At 37.8% G+C, this 16,619-nt stretch overlaps 1 protein-coding gene and 1 pseudogene across 2 annotated transcripts in view; one reads left to right on the top strand and one right to left on the bottom strand.

Moving 5' to 3' along the window:
• The window catches only part of DEPDC1B (DEP domain containing 1B), an 83,654-nt gene that overhangs the window by 58,427 nt on the left and 8,608 nt on the right, over positions 1–16,619 (top strand). For both annotated transcript variants that reach the window (XM_034656263.1, XM_034656262.1), the window contains exon 8: positions 15,848–16,014. In XM_034656263.1, coding sequence (XP_034512154.1) covers positions 15,848–16,014 — 167 coding nt within the window. The remainder of the gene's footprint in view (positions 1–15,847; positions 16,015–16,619) is intronic.
• On the bottom strand, positions 5,188–5,954 carry LOC100473002 (annotated as a pseudogene).

The raw sequence follows: 16,619 nt of genomic DNA, 5'->3' as shown, positions 1-16,619 counted from the left end.
ACATCTTCCCTTTGATCATATTCATACCACCTCATGGATCACCCATGTGCTCAGGATTTTCACTTCTTACCTTCATCCTGGATCTGTCTCCCGCTCTCAGACCAGAATTTCTGTCTGGCTCTGGCTGTGTATTCCTGGATGTTTGTTCTATATAAGAGCCTCGGTTCACACTCAGTAGTTCGTAAGCCACTGTTTCAGAAATTATGTGTTGGATGTGAATTCTATGTAGTAGGACAGCATTAAACAAAGAAAAAGAATAATGTACAAATATCACAGTACATTGTATCATTGTATATAGTAAGAATAGGTATTTTTATACATTTTTTTGTTTTAAATACCTGTGTATTTGTACATATATTGTGATGTAACATGTTTTTAAATTTTAGCTGTAGTAAAAAATTTTTGAAAAAAATCTGCTCTAAATTTCATCTCTAACTACCTAGTATGGTGATTATGAGGATTTAATGAATGAGAAGATCTCTCAGAAAGTGTAATATTGCTCAAATATTACTAATAATCATAGTTCATTGTGAAAGATGCTTATAGTCCACATGATTTGTCCTTTACACTTAGATTTAAAAAAAAATAACACCTTTTTACCTACGGACCATATTTTTTAGAGTTACATCCAGTTATTCATTCCTTTACATGGTGGAATTAACATTTTAAAGTGGTTTGGAAGTTTCTTCAGGGATACACTACATTGTATTTTTTTTTTAATTTTTCTTTTTTAAAGATTATTTATTTATTTATTCGACAGAGATAGAGCCAGTGAGAGAGGGAACACAAGCAGGGGGAGTGGGAGAGGAAGAAGCAGGCTCATAGCGGAGGAGCCTGATGCGGGGCTCGATCCCATAACGCTGGGATCACGCCCTGAGCCGAAGGCAGACACTTAACCACTGTGCCACCCAGGCGCCCCTACATTGTATTTTTACTTCATGAGAGAGAAATAGGGAGTGGTTATCACCTGACTTTCATTTTGAACTCTCAAGGAAATGGTTTTATGGGCCCTCTTTGGTATAAAAGAGCTAGTTTCAGATTTTATTATGTTGAGAAATTCTCAATTGTTTTTATGGTCTAATCCTTGCCCCCAGCTGAACAATGCAGAGTGGTATTTTATTCTACTGTCTCCATGTGCAATATTTGTCCATATCCTTTGAGCCAACTTTTCTTCTTGTAGGAATTTATCCTTAGGAAATAATTGGCCCATGGGCAAAGGAAATAATACAGCACGGTATTTCTGTGTGCATGCCCCTAGTGTGTGTGCGCTCACATCACACTCGGCCACGAAGTAGCTGTGTGACTGGGGCAAGTGACCTCATCTCTGTAAGCCTCACTTTCTTTTTCTATAAATGGGAATAACGATAGTTATCTTCCTTCCAGAGTTGTTAGAAGAATTAAATGAGACAATATTTGGGGTTTGGAACACTGTTCAGTACATAATAAAATGCTTAAGGTATTTGCTTCATCATATAAATTAGTTTTATTTTATAAGTGTTAGCTGCTTTTCTAGTTTTTTTAATTCTAATTTTTAATGATGGAAAAATAAACTCCAAAACCATTACCCATCTTCTAAAATTCTTTTCTGTAGTGGAAGGTCTTTTACTCAAGTTCTAAAGTAAAATTTGTGAAATTCATAAGGTTTTACAGGTAGTAGAACTATTGGCTGCCATCAAGAGTAATGGTATGGAAGGGCTGCAAATCACTACATTCTACAAAGATTTTATTTTATTTGTAATCTGTTGTTCTATTTTTATTTGACATGTGCAATGATATGATAAACAGGGGCAGAGTTAAATGTCTTTGGGACCAGATTCTTCCCCTTGTCTATAGTGTCTATGTTTCTAATACTAATGGAATTCTAGGATTATGACTTTTTATGCTATTGTCTCTTTAAACATTTAAAAATATTTTAAAAAATAATTTATAAAGTATTCACCTGCCAGTTTCTTAATTTTCTACCAACTAATATTTTTGTGAGTACAGGTTATAACTTTGATGTGATTGAGAAATACTATTAGTTTATGTCTAGTTTATTCCCTAGGTTCAATGTCTTTTTAAAATATACGTTTACTGGGGCGCCTGGGTGGCACAGCGGTTGAGCGTCTGCCTTCGGCTCAGGGCGTGATCCTGGCATTATGGGTTCGAGCCCCACATCAGGCTCCTCTGCTATGAGCCTGCTTCTTCCTCTCCCACTCCCCCTGCTTGTGTTCCCTCTCTCGCTAGCTGTCTCTATCTCTGTCAAATAAATAAATAAAATCTTTTAAAAATAAATAAATAAAATAAAATATACATTTACTTAACAGCTACTAGGACTTTAAGGCTTTTCCCCCAGGTTCCAGAGATTTTGCCAGTATATTACTTATGATATATCACAATGATGGTAGGTGGCTGCCAGATAAACTTTTTAAACATAATCGAAAATTAAAACTGTTTTTGATTTAGGACTTATATAGTAACTAAGAAAAATACGTCTGTGAGTGTTAATAAGGGATATAGAATATGGTATTAATTCAAGGGTGTAATGTTTTAATTAGCAATTAATAGTTGCTGACCATTTAATTTTAATACTAAATTAAAATCAAGAAGAGTATTGAAAGGGGTTTGGTAATTATGTGTTGATAACTTATTTGTGTAAAGGAGGAAGGGCACATAGATGTGAATCCCAACTATATTACTGGGGCAAGTCTTAACTACTTTGGCACAGACATTTTATTAAGTAGTTTGGCATTTTTTAAAAAAAAAAGTGAAAACTTCATTTGACATGTGAGTTAGTATGTCCACTCTTAGGTATATACCAAACAGTTGACAACATATATCACCTAGCAACTAAATGTTCATAGCAACATTATTCATAATAACCAAAAAGTGGAAATAACAGAAATGTCTATCAGATGATGAATGGAAAAAAAAGTAGTATATCCAAACAATGGAATGTTTTGCAACTATCAAAAGGAATGAAGTACTGTTACACGCTATAACATGGTTGAACCTTGAAAACATTATTCTAAGTGAAAGAAGCCAGACACAAAATGTTTTGTATATTCCATTTATATGAAATGTTCAGAACAGGCAAATCTATGACAGTGATTAGTGTTTTCCAGGGGCTGAAGAATGTAGAGAATGGGGAGTGACTGCTATTTGGTATTGGGATTTCTTTTTGGAGTGACAGAAATATTCTGGAATTAGGTAGTGGTGGTGGGCATAACTTAATGACCATACTAAAAATTGCTGAATTGTACACTTCAAAAAAAGACAATCTCATTTAAAAGAAGAAGAAGAAGAAGAAAAAGAACCAAATTGGACTTCAGGAGTCAAAAAAGTGCAGTATCACAAATGGAAATTTCACTGAATGTGATTAGGAACAGATTAGACACTGCAGAAGAAAAGATCAGTGAACTTGAATATGCAGCAATAACAGCTAGCCTAAAGAAAGCACAGAGAGAGCAAAGTCCAGAAAAAAAACACAATAAACAATGTGCATCAAACACAGCTCCAGTGACATATAGGACAATATCAGGTAGTCTAACATACACATAATTGGAATCTCGGTGGAGAGCCCTAAAAACTAGCTCATGTATTTCTCTGTTTAACCACATCTCCATGATTTTTGGAGCACTTTCTTACTTTCTGTCAGGAAAAGCTCTTCTTGTTCTTTCTTTCTTCAGCCCTGGAATCAGGCATTTCTTCAAGGATTCTTGGTTCCTTTGAGTAGAGACTGATATATAGAAGCCAAGATTTAGTGCTTGTTGTGTTCATTGTTATTGGAAGTATTGTTTGCGGATAGAATTCTCCAACAGCACTAAATGATTATCCCTGCCTTTTGATTTCTGAACTTTCACCAAAAGTACTATTTGGGAGGAGAAGTGGTTAAATTGTCAGCATGGAGAGTAATGTAACAGACAACTATGTGTCCACCACCCTAATTTAACATATATTTTTTGTAATGTTACAAGACATCCATGTCTTTCTCTATATCTAGAAGCTGAACTGCTAGGCTTTTTGGTATTTACATCTCTACTAGTTCAGGCAAATTGCTTTTCAGAGTTGTTGCAACAATTTATACATGCATTCGAAGTACGTTTCTGTTTTTCCTTTTTTTTTTTTTTTTTTTTTTTACCAATACTTGGTTTCATCAGGCTTTTAAATTTTTTTTAATTGGGAAATTTTTTAATTACTAAGCATCAAATGCACTTTACATTAATAACTGCAGTACTGAAATTGTGACATTTTAAATATTTTTCTCAAAAAAGGTTAGTGATTTTCTTTTTCCTAGGAAACCTGGAAATCCAACTGTAAACATTATTGCGCCAGTCTAAGCCACTATGGTATAGTTCATGCTAATCTCAGCAGGTGTTCACATTTCCTGTCTATAGTAAGTACATTGTGAACTTACTGTATCATTGAATTTTAGCAAAATTTCCATGAGATAATTTAAAGGAATGTGAAATTTTTTGAAGTGTAAACTCGTAAAACTACACTTTTTTGCTTCAAGCGCATCAACTTGAGAATACAAGCAATTTTTCTTTCCTAATCCCTTGGAAAACTATTTTGACAATAAGTCTTATGTCTTCTTGGCTGTGACTAGGTTGCTGGTTTGTTTGTTTGTTTTTAAGATTTATTTTTTATTTTACAAAGAGACTGAGAGAGTGAGAACATGAGCGGGAGGTGCAGAGGGAGAGGGAGAGAGAATCCCAAGCAGACTCTGTGCTGAGTGCAGAGCCAGATACGGGGCTTGATCCTACAACCCAGAGATTAGGACCTGAGCCAACACCAGGAGCCAGATGCTTAACTTACTGTGCCACTAGGCACTCCTGACTGGGTTGTTTTTAAGAAAGATTATCAGTTCTGTGGTTAGTTTCCCATAGTTGATAAAAATCTATCAAAAACATCTTAATATAATTTGCAAGGAAAGAACTAGTTTTTCAAGGGCTGCGGGAACAGGAAAGAAGTAACACTTCTTATTTGTAAAGCACAGACACCTAAAGCTAGTCATACTGCAGGTAAATCCAACATAGTATTCAAAAGTTCTATAAAAATGAACAAAAGATCCATGTTTATTTCCATTGCTCTGATAGCCAAATTTTAGATCCTCATGAGAGTTGTACTGCAGCAGTTTCCTGGTCCAATTTCAGAGTTCAAAATCCCTTTTGGCCCAATGATGTCCACATGCTAGATAAATTCAGTTCAAAAAATGGAAATCAGGGCAAAGACTGTATAACAAAGTACAAGGATATGCTACTAGAAATTGCCATCCTTCCATGGCTAATGCAGAAATAAAAATTTTGGATGCAGAAAAACTACACCATTCAATAATTCCAGCAGTGATAATGATTCCTACCATTCCTTACAAAGAAAATATCACCGTAAAGCTGGAAAGTAGGATCATGGGAAGAAGACAATATCCAAGGACACTTGCCACATAACCGAATGAAACACCTGTCATACTCATTAAGTTAATAAACAAAACATTCCTAGACATCCACTTGTACTGATCCCATATACATAGCCAAACTGGATTTTGCTAGCTGGTAACAATGTGGCCCCGAAGGGAAGGCAAAAAACCATTGGTCCAGCCACTTCAGTCTCATGCATGATGCTGCTCTCTGTTACTTCTAATGGCTGTAACACTGTTCATGGTTTTTGCCAGATGTGGTCAAAATTGATACCTAATTCTTCTCATAAAGGTGGCTCATCCTCAAAGTTGTTTCCGTAGAATGGCCCGTGTGTCGGAATGTACACCTGAGTTGGCTGAAAATCAGCCCAGTGTATGGCTCTTGTGGCTGTATCATGTCTGAAGGGACAAATCGGCCTTGCTGCGAGTAATCCTAGCCAGCATCCTATTTGCTATAGGGTCCTCCACTTCCTCCATCATCATAGGACCACTGTGACTGGTCATCAACGCTGTGACATGTCTGGTAGAAATCCATGTTTATGTTATCCAAGTCTGACATTGCACATGATCAAACATGGTAGCAGCATCAACAGCTCCAGCAACCCCCCAAAGCCCCCATACATGGCTTAAAACTCTGAATTGGCCCTGTTGCTCCATGTTACAAGGTCAGAACACCACTGGGGCTTTTTTTTTTTTTTTTAAGATTTTATTTATTCATTTGACAGAGAGAGACAGCCAGCGAGAGAGGGAACACAAACAGGGGGGAGTGGGAGAGGAAGAAGCAGGCTCCTAGCGGAGGAGCCTGATGTGGGGCTCGATCCCAGAACGCCAGGATTACGCCCTGAGCCGAAGGCAGACACTTGACTGCGCCACCCAGGCGCCCCAGCCACTGGGGCTTTTTAATTTTTGCAGTCTGATGTGTGTAAAAAATAATCTTGTTGCTGTTTATTGGTCATATGGATTTCTTCTTGGGTGAAATACTTTTTGTCCTTTATTTTTTTCTTTTGATTTTTCTTTTTTTTTTTTGTCATTCTAAAAATATATTTTAGATACTTATTCTTTATACCTTGTATCTTACAAATATCATTTCCTAGCCTGTGGCTTCTCTTTTGGTTTTAATCAAAAGGTAAAAAATTTTATGTTTTATTTTGGTCAGATTAATTGTGTGTCTTTAAGAAATCTTTCTTTCACAGAGAGATTCTGTAATTCTAGGATTTTTAAGTTTTGCTTTTCTCATGTTTAGGTCTCTAACTTCTCTTGATTCATTTAATTTATTTTAAAATTGACTGTATTAAGATATAATTAACATACATAAAATTAAGATGCACCCAATTTTTCTTTGGAGACAGAGCATGTGTGCACATGCGTACCCATGAGCCGGGGAGGGCAGGGGCTGGGGGGAGGGGCAGAGGGAGAGAGAGAATCTCAAGCAAGGCTCTGTGCTCAGTGTGGAATCCGACACCGGGCTCCTTCTCATGACCCTGAGATCACGACCTGAGCCAAAACCAAGAGTCAGATGCTTAACCAACTGAGCCACCCAGGTGCCCCAGTGTGCACCCATTTTTTTTTTTAAAGATTTTATTTATTTATGCGACAGAGATAGAGACAGCCAGCGAGAGAGGGAACACAAGCAGGGGGAGTGGGAGAGGAAGAAGCAGGCTCATAGCAGAGGAGCTTGATATGGGGCTCGATCCCATAAGGCTGGGATCACGCCCTGAGCCAAAGGCAGACGCTTAACCGCTGTGCCACCCAGGCGCCCCACCCATTTTAAGTACAGTTCAGTGAGTTTTGATGAATATATATTAGTGTAATTAACATTACAATTAATATAACAGACCATTTCCATTACTCCCGAAGTTTCTCTCTTTTTTTTTTTTCTTCACTCCTGAAGGTTCTCTATTGCTCTCTTTTATTCAGTACCCAAACGCATCACTGGCACCAGACAACTAGAAATAGAAGCTTTCTATCCTATAGATTAGGTTTTCTGTTTAAGAGTTTCATACAAGTGGAATTATACAGTATGTACTTTCTCTCTGGCTTTTCCTCAACACAGTACTTTTGAGATTTCATTCATGTTGCCAGTACAGGTAGCTGTTACATTGTTTTGCTGAGTATTCTGTTGCGTGGGTATAGGACAAACCAGTTATCTATTCACTTGTTGAGGAACATGTGGATTGTATCCAGTCTTGGATAAGGCTCTAGGAACATATATCTTAACTTCTTTTGTGTAAATAGCTAGGAGTGGAATTGTTGAGTCATGTGATAAATGTATGTTGACTTTCATTATGAAAACAAGCTGTTTTCCAAACTAGTTGTGTCATTTTACATTCCCACCAGTGGTGCATGGGAGTTTCAGTAGCTGTACATCCTTATTAACATTTGACCCTGTCAGTGCTTTCTTTTAGCTCACCTAGTGGGTATGTGGTGGTATATTTTTGTAGTTTTTAGCTGCATTTTTCTGATGGCTAGTAATGTTAAGCATGTTTTCATTTGCCCAATGGCTGTTCTGTATCTTTTCTTGTGAAGTGTCTGTTGAAATATTCTGGTTTTTATTGGCTTGTTTGTTCTCTTTCTCTTATTATTGAGTTGTAAGAGTTACTTGTATTTTCAGCATGTAAGTCCTTTGTTAGATTATGTATTATAAATATTTTCTCCCAGATTGTGGTTTTCTTTTTCCTTTTCTTAACAATGTTTTTGAAAAAGCAGAAGCTTTTTGTTTTGATGAAGTCCCTTTTATCATTTTCTTTTATGGTTCATGCTTTTTTGTCTCAAAAAACCTTTGCCTACATTTAAATACTATATTACTTCACATATAATGTTACCACCTTACCGTAATATCTTTCTATATTCTCTCCCTTGCCCTTTGTGATATTGCTGTCATATGTTTTTGTCTGACATGTATTTTATAGCATCTGTTATAAACCCTACTGTATGTTATTTTTTCTTTAGACACAGGTGATTTTCTTTTAAAGAAATTAAGGAATAAAAACAAGTTTTATTTATTCATATATTAATCTTTTCTGGTAATCTTCATTCCCTTATGCAGATCCAGGTTTCCATCTGGTATCACTTTCATTCTGCTTGAAAAATGTCCTTTGACATTTTTTGTGGTATAAGTCTCTTGGCAGCAGATTCTCTCAGCTTTTGGGGGGGGAGGGGATTCTGAAAAGTCTTTGTTCAGACTTAGTTCTGAAAAGTATTTTCAATGGATATAGAATTCTAAGTTAATGGTTTTCTTCTTTTAGCACTTTGAAGATGTCTTATGGCTTGAATAGTTTCTGATGAAAAGTCTGTGGTCATTACTTACTTTTGTTCCTCTCTTTGTAATGTATCTTTTTTCCTCTGAGTGCTTTTGAGAATTTCTTTATCTCTGATTTTTAGGAATTTAATTATAATATGCTTCTGAGAGGTTTTTGTGTTTATTGCCCTTCCAATCAGTGAATTTCTTTCCTCTGTTGATTTATAGATTTCACCAAATTTGGGAAGTTTTTAGCTATTATTTCTTCAATTATGTTTTCTGTGACTCCTTCTACTTTTCTAATGACACATATTTTAGGTCACTTGATACTTTCCCTCAGGTTGCTGCAGCTCTTCATTTCTTTCCCCTACTTTTTATTTTGTCTTCTTTGCTTCTGTTTTGGCTAGTTCATTTTACTGTCTATTTAAAGTTTTCTTTTTTCTCCTTTGAAGTGTTCATCTGCTGTGGGTCTTATATCTAGTGAGTGTTTTCTTTTGAGAATTAACATCTTTCATCTCTGGAAGTTCCATTTGGTTTTCTTTTATATCTTCCATTTCTCTCCTTCCTGTATTTATATATTTTAAAAAATATGAGCATATAGAATACCTTTTGTAACATACTTCTCTCTAAATCCTTCATCTCAGTTATTTCTGGGGCTATTTTTATGATTTTCTACTGATTCTTTTTCTCCTGATGGGTCACACTTTTCTGCTTCTTGGCTTGTCTAGTAATTTTGATTGAACAAAATCTTTTTCATTGTTGAGTGTCTGAACTTTGTTGTCTTCCTTTGAAGACGGTGAGCTTTGTTCTGTTAGACAGTTAATTTAACTGAATTTGATTCATTTGCGTCTTATTTTTAAAGCTGTTTTTAGGGCCCTACTAGACTAACCTTTAATGAAGGGGATTTTGGTCCTACTATTGAAGCATAACCCTGCTGGGCTTTCTATGCAATGCCTTCTGTGATCAGCAGGATTGTCTATTATGTGAACTCTGGGAACCATTCAGCTTAAAGCTCATGGGTTGTTTTTTGTATGACTTCATAGAGTTTCACCTTAATCATGTATGTGCATTTCAGTTTTCATCAGAGTCTCAGGGAATTTCTCTGCAGCTTTATGGAACCCTTTTCCTGTTTAGCTCCCCGCAGATGGAACTCTGCTTTACAAGGTCCAGCTGACCCGACCTCCATGAACTCTGGTCTGTCTCTTCCCTCTGCTTGAGATCTCATCTCTGATCCATGTTTGGAATGTGCCGGTAGGCAGAATGTGGGGAAATTGTAGAGCTTATTTGTTTCGTTTCCTTTTCTCAGGGATTGTGGTCCTGTCTTATTGCCCCATGTATAGAAACAGTTTTCTAGTTGTTTGTGGAGGGGGAGTTAGTCTGGTCCTTGCTATTCCATCTTGGTTGGAGTCAGAATTTCCTGTATTTTTAATAAGGTAGACACTGTCGTTTAAATCTTTTTCCTGCCATACAGTTATCAGATTATTCCAAACACCACTTTGGAACAGACCGTTCTTTCTTCGCTGATTTGTGATGACGTTTCTGTGATATATTAGGTCCCCATGCATACGTAGGCCTCTTTCTGGACTTTCAGCTTTGTCCTGTTGGTCTTTTGTGTATTCTTAAGGTAGCATCAAACTACAGCTTAGTAACAAATCTTGCTTTCATGGTCAGGTGAGTCCCTACACCTAATTCTTGTGTTTTATGGACATTGGATAACTCCTTTTATTTTTTTTATCTATTTAAATTATTTCATTGGAGTAAGAACTTTTTACCTATTTAAATGAACTTTGTATGTATTTGAATTATTTGACTGGGGTAAGAAATGAAAGCAGGTCAGCTGTTGTAGTTCATCCTTGAAATCTTGTGTTCACCCACATAGTTGCTATTATCAGTTATATCTCTATCAGACAAAATGCTGTTAAAATGTAAGCCTTTTCCCTGAAGAACAACTTTCACCTAGGTTTTAAAACAGTAGCGTTTTACATTATACATTAATAGGCAATTCTAGCAAAGACTTTTATAATCTCTAGATAAACAAGGAGCCAGCTATCAAATGGCTGTCAAATGTGATAGATCGCTTTCTCATTAATGGCAACAAAGGCATCCACATTCTTTCCTCTAAAAAGTCAAGAAAATGTTAATAAAAGTTGTTACAGGAACTTCTAATATTATCAGACATTGTTCTTTGTACCTAATAATAATGTGGAAGTGAGATTTTTTTTCTAGTGCCCCAAAGAGTCATAATTGTGAGAGTCTTTTCTGAATTATGCATGGAGAAATTGTATGTGCGGATGATGTTTACATATGTTTATATTTTTTTCCAGCCTATGTAATATCGTTATGCAACCATTGAAGCAGTTAGGCTTGAGGAGGGCATTGTTAGATGATTCATTACTCAGTAGTACAGCTATGATGGGACATTGTGGAATTTTACTTATTCTCTCATTATAGAGGCCCAGAGCTAAATTCACATGTGTAGAACTACTGCACAATTAATTTCTTAACTGGCTTTTTTTTTTTTTAAGATTTTATTTATTTATTTGACAGAGGGAGAGAGAGAGAGCACAAGCAGGGGGAGAAGCAGGCTCCCTGCAGAGCAAGGAGCCCAACACAGGACTCTATCCCAGGACCCTGGGATCATGACCTGAGCTGAAGGCAGATGCTTAACCGACTAAGCCACCCAGGCGTCCCTTAACTGACTTTTGAAGAAAATCTAACCAGAGTTGCATCTGATTCGCGTTGTATTTTCCACCCTGATATTAGTTTTAATGCTTTAATGCGGCAGTAGTAATGGCAGTAGTAGCAGCAGCCATCATCAGTGCTCTTAGAACTTTCAATTCACCTCAGCTTCCCTTGATAGACCATGGGCCCCCATCACAGTACAATGATTTGGTTTTACAACTGTCCACAACAATTTACTGCTGGTTAATGGGATTCGTGAAGGTTAAGTGACTTGTCCAAGCATATACAATCAGTGGGAACTGGGACTAAAGCCAAATATTCTAGCTCCGTTCCTAGCAAAGGGTAGGTGGTTGTCATTCCTTCATTCCTATTTTCACTCATTCATTCATTCATACATTCACCAAAGAAAATGTTTATAAAGCTCCTATGATCTACCAGGTGCTCTTTTAGCTGTTGGAGGTTTATCGAAATAAAACTGTCAAGAATCTCTGCCCACGTGGAGCTTACATTTCAGGAAGGCAAAAGGGAGATCATGGTAGATAACAAAAAAGTAAATTCCATAGTATATTAGGAGGTGATAATGTACAATTAGAAAAAAATAGAGCAGGTGGGGGAATTGGGAGTACCGAATTTTATACATTTTGGGAGGCAGAAACAAATTAATTTTTCCATTTTTATCTGAAAATGATATCAAAATGACAGATTTTGTTCTAAACCTTTCAGCGTATGTTGTCTGGAACAGTGTTCTGCTCCTTGCCTCCCTCCCCACTCCACCCCAAGAAGCAATTCTGTAAAGGATGGCTAAGTCACGAGGTCAACTTCAGAAGAATATACTCAATTCATAATGTATTTTAGCTGTAGTTAAAATCTAATGGTATTGTTAACCAGTCCCTACAGTGTTTTTTTTCTTTGTCTGGTAAAATGCATTCCACACTCCAGGGGTGGGGTTTGTCAGGATTCTCATCTTATCTTGGGACTCTTCAAGCTTTGGACTAAGCAACTCTCCCTCCTTCTACTTTGTCCAGTGTTGTGCCGCAGGGCAGGGGTGGGGGGTTAGGGGTGGTGACTTCCCTCATTCAAGCTCTTGATGGTGCTTCCTCCACTGCCTGAGGCTAGGCCATTGTTTTGGGAGGTGAGAGATTTAACCAAGGAAGGGATCTGTAGCATAGCTTCTCTTTTTACAGGAGGTGGGAAATCAACAATTGGAATGGATTGCTGGGATTAATGGCAGAAGGGAGGAAAGGGGAGTCCCTGGTTTCACAGGGGGCCAGTGAGTTACTGGGATGTTTGTGAGTCAGGGGTGGTCCCCTAGGGGCGTAGGTTTGTGTCAATAAATTCTGGAGATGGGTTTACCTACGCCTTCTCACCTGATTTTCATAAAACCTGAAATTGCGGCCAACTCCTCGGTTTGGCTTTTTCCATATAATCAACTGGAAGTTTAGAATATAGTTAGACTTTTTTTTTAAAAAATATTTGATGGATGTAACTTTTATGTGTTAGATTAACAGTATCCCAATAAAGAAATTTGAAAATTAAAAAAGTTGTTGATTATTTTATAATCCTGATGTACTCTTGATTTTTTTTAAATGTTCCTTCTTACCACTTTATTTTTATAATGTTTATTATTGTGATTTTCTTCACTAATATTGTCCTGGAAATATTGTCGCATAACTTGAAAATTTACCACTTTTAATAGCCGTGTAATATTCTATTGACAAATAGGTGTTTGAATGTTTACCTGTACACCTTATACTTTACCAGAAAAAAGGGCTTGTTGAAAGAAATGCATTATGCTTTCAATTAGCTTGCTGTCTCTTTCATAAAACAATATATATACATGAAACACAACAAGATAAGGTGAAATCCGACTGCCCAAAGGTGTTTATAATTTGGAATAAAGAAGGAATTTGTGGGCTGATGTGCTAGAAAGCTTCATGGAAAACGTAGAAAGCTTTGTGGAGAAGGAGATCTGGAAATTAATTAGTTCTTACCAGCTCCAGTGCTGCCGCTTCTTCCAGACCATTATCCTGCCCTCACCCTCCTCCTTCGGTGTGCCCTCGCCACCTGTTCCCTAGAGAGCTGCCAGAGTAAGAAGTAATTCAGGCTAACTGACTCCCCTGCCCAGAACCCTCCCCTGGTTTCTCAGGTCACTCATGATAAGACCCAAGTCCTTAACAATAGCCTACAAGGTTCTGCGTGGTCTGGCTCTTGCCTTCCCTGTAATGGCATTTCCGACTTGAATGCTCTTATACACTCCTCTCTCTTCACACTGGCCTCACTGCTGTTCCTCACACACTCCAGACGTACTCCCACGTCACAATCTCTGTAATTGCTGTTTCCTCTGCCTTGAAGATGCATCTCAGATATTTCCCTGGCTTACTCTCATTTCCTTAGGATCTCTGCTCAAATTTCACCTCCTTTGAGAGAGACCTTTCCCGAAAAACCATGGGATGTTATTCTGACCACATCCCGTCACTCCCCAGCTCCTTTCCTTTATTTCTTTCCATAGCATTTTTTCCACCTGACAAATTTATGTATCTCTTTATTTATGCTCCATGAGATCAGTTAAGGATTTTGTTTTATTCCCCACTGTATGTCCTCTTCCAAAATAGTTCCTGGAATATAGACAAGGCTTACTAAATATCCGTTGGATAAATGAATGAATGAATACATGGTCATAACCATTTTTTCTCTCTGTAGGTTTGTTTATGCAGAATTGAAAGGTCTAGTGATGATAATCAGCACCAATATTTTCAGTGAACATCTAGGATTGAACTGGGTGTGTTTTTTGTTTTTGTTTTTTTTTTTAGTGCATTTTTTTTTTTTTAGTTTCATAGGTAGAATTTAGTGATTGAACTGTTGCATACAACACCCAGTGCTCATTCCATCAAGTGCCCTCCTTAATACCCATCACCCAGCTACCCCTTCCCACCACTCCCCCTGCCCTCCAGCAACCCTCAGTTTGTTTCCTATAGTTAAGAGTCTCTTATGGTTTGTCTCCCTCTCTGTTTTAATCTTATTTTTTCCTCCCTCCCCCTATGATCCTCTGTTTTGTTTCTTAAATTCCACATATGAGTATCATCATGTTAGTTTTCTTTCTTTGACTGACTTATTTCGCTTAGCATATTATCCTCTAATTCCATCCACGTTGTTGCAAATGGCAAGATTTCATTCTTTTGATGGCTGAGTAATATTCCATTGTGTATATACATATCACACCTTCTTTATCCATTTATCTGTCGATGGACATCTGTGCTCTTTCCATAGTTTGGCTATTGTGGACATTGCTGCTATAAACATCGGGGTGCAGGTGCCCCTTTGAATCATTATGTTTGTACCCTTCGAATAAATACCTAGTTGAACTAGGTGTATTAAAGCTCCCCTCCTGCCTCCTTTTCCCTCCCATGTACACCCACTGAGTTCTCCTTAGTCTAGCATTCAAGGCCTTCCAAGGTCTCATCTGTGTTGACCTTTCCAGGTCCACTTCTCTGCCACGCCCTCACCTTCACGGCCCATGCTGCAGTCCTAAGGAGTGACTTACAATTCCCCTCATGTGCCCCTTGCAGATGTCTCTTGCAGCATCTCTCACATTTTGCTCTTGTTTTTAATGGGTGTCTCCTCACAGCGCATAAGTTCTTCAGAGTAGGGGACCTGGCATATTTTCATATTTTCAGGACTTGGCACAGTCCCTGGCATATCATAAATGGTCAGAAAATACTTACAGAATCCCAAAGATGGTTTTGCCTCCAAGACAGAGATTAGTGGGAAATTGAAAGAGGTTTGATGTGGAACAAATAAATTGACGAAAGCAGTTTCATCTCATTAGAGGGTTTAGATGTGGTTGTGTCTGGGGACAAATGGGATTGAAGAGAGCACAATACTAGAAAATTGTAATTTTTAGCACATTATTAAAATAGTCTAATTCTGTTGGAATATTCTAGTTTGGGTGAGGAGAGATGGCATATACAATGATTGAATCAGTACACTCAGAAAAAACAGCTTACAAGAGAAGAAGGGTTATTTGACATGTGTTGTTTGGAAACAAGTGCAACCATCTGGCAGTGGTTTGACTGTAGGCCTATCAGCCCTCTGAGTCAGCCTGTAAGAGTCATGCCAGATAGTGGCCCTGCTCGTCCTGCGGACATAATACAAGGGGGAGAATTCAGGGCAGTAGTGGTGCATTCGTGTCCTTGCTCATGTTGTCTTGGTCCTAGTAATTATGAGTGTTGAGGGGTAGGTTAGACTTAACCTGATTTCAGTTCAGTGGGAAAGAAGGCTGTGAAAATCTGTTAGTCTGGCAAGGGTGTGAGGGAGCGAAATGGCTGTATTTGTTTTAGATGTTTGTCATCCCTAGTTGATGGTTTGTATTTTCTGTGCTGATTCAGTGGATCTATAATCAGTTGGCCCAGCACAGTTGAATATGTGGACATGTTTTATATAATTTTAATAATATCTATTTTGAAAAATGTAAGCATAATAGAGTCAAGGAGGCTATTTGGTTTTGAAAGATTGAAACTTTTTTTTCTTAATAGGTTTATTACAGAAAGAGAAAATGGCTATTGAAGCTTTTCAGATATGCTGCCTCCTCCTGCCACCAGAAAATAGGAGAAAGTTACAGCTCTTGATGAGGATGATGGCAAGGATCTGCCTAAATAAGGAGATGCCACCCCTGTGTGATGGCTTTGGGGCCCGAACACTGGTAGGTTGATCTCTAACATCTAACTTGACTTGAATTTTTGGAATACGGTTCAATTGAGTAAGTTTACTAGCTTGGCAACCCAAGGAAGGTGCCAAGACAGGCTTGCTCAAAGAGCCATGGCTTGGAAACTGTTCAGGTGGGATTATACTTCCATGTTGGTGTCTTAAAGAACATAATGGAAAGCGAAGGGTGAGTAGGGATAAGAGTCTGAGTATAGAGGTGCCTGCTGTCTCCTGCCTCCTGTCAACATAAAGAGAAGAAGGGTGAACAGTAAGGAGAAGGGTTCTCTCAAGAAAAGGACATACTTTCCTCCAGGACAGAGTTGCGAAGCATTTGTTACTCTAACAAGTAGGAGAGGGGCAGCACATATAATGGGCTAAAGGGGAAAGAAGTAAAACATAGAATTGGACGAGACAGCCTGGGGGAGACAGAGAATTTGTTCTCTTGGGGTATGATCTAAGGGTCTAATGAGTGAGGATATTTCTTTTTTTTTTTTTTTAAATAATAATTTTTTATTATGTTACGGTAGTGACCATACAGTATATCCTTAGTTTTTGATGTAGTGTTCCATGATTCATTATTTGCGTATAACACCCAGTGCACCG

This window comes from Ailuropoda melanoleuca, chromosome 3, assembly GCF_002007445.2.
Source record: "Ailuropoda melanoleuca isolate Jingjing chromosome 3, ASM200744v2, whole genome shotgun sequence".
Classification (NCBI taxonomy): Eukaryota; Metazoa; Chordata; class Mammalia; order Carnivora; family Ursidae; genus Ailuropoda; species Ailuropoda melanoleuca.
This window is presented reverse-complemented; position numbering and strand designations above follow the sequence as displayed.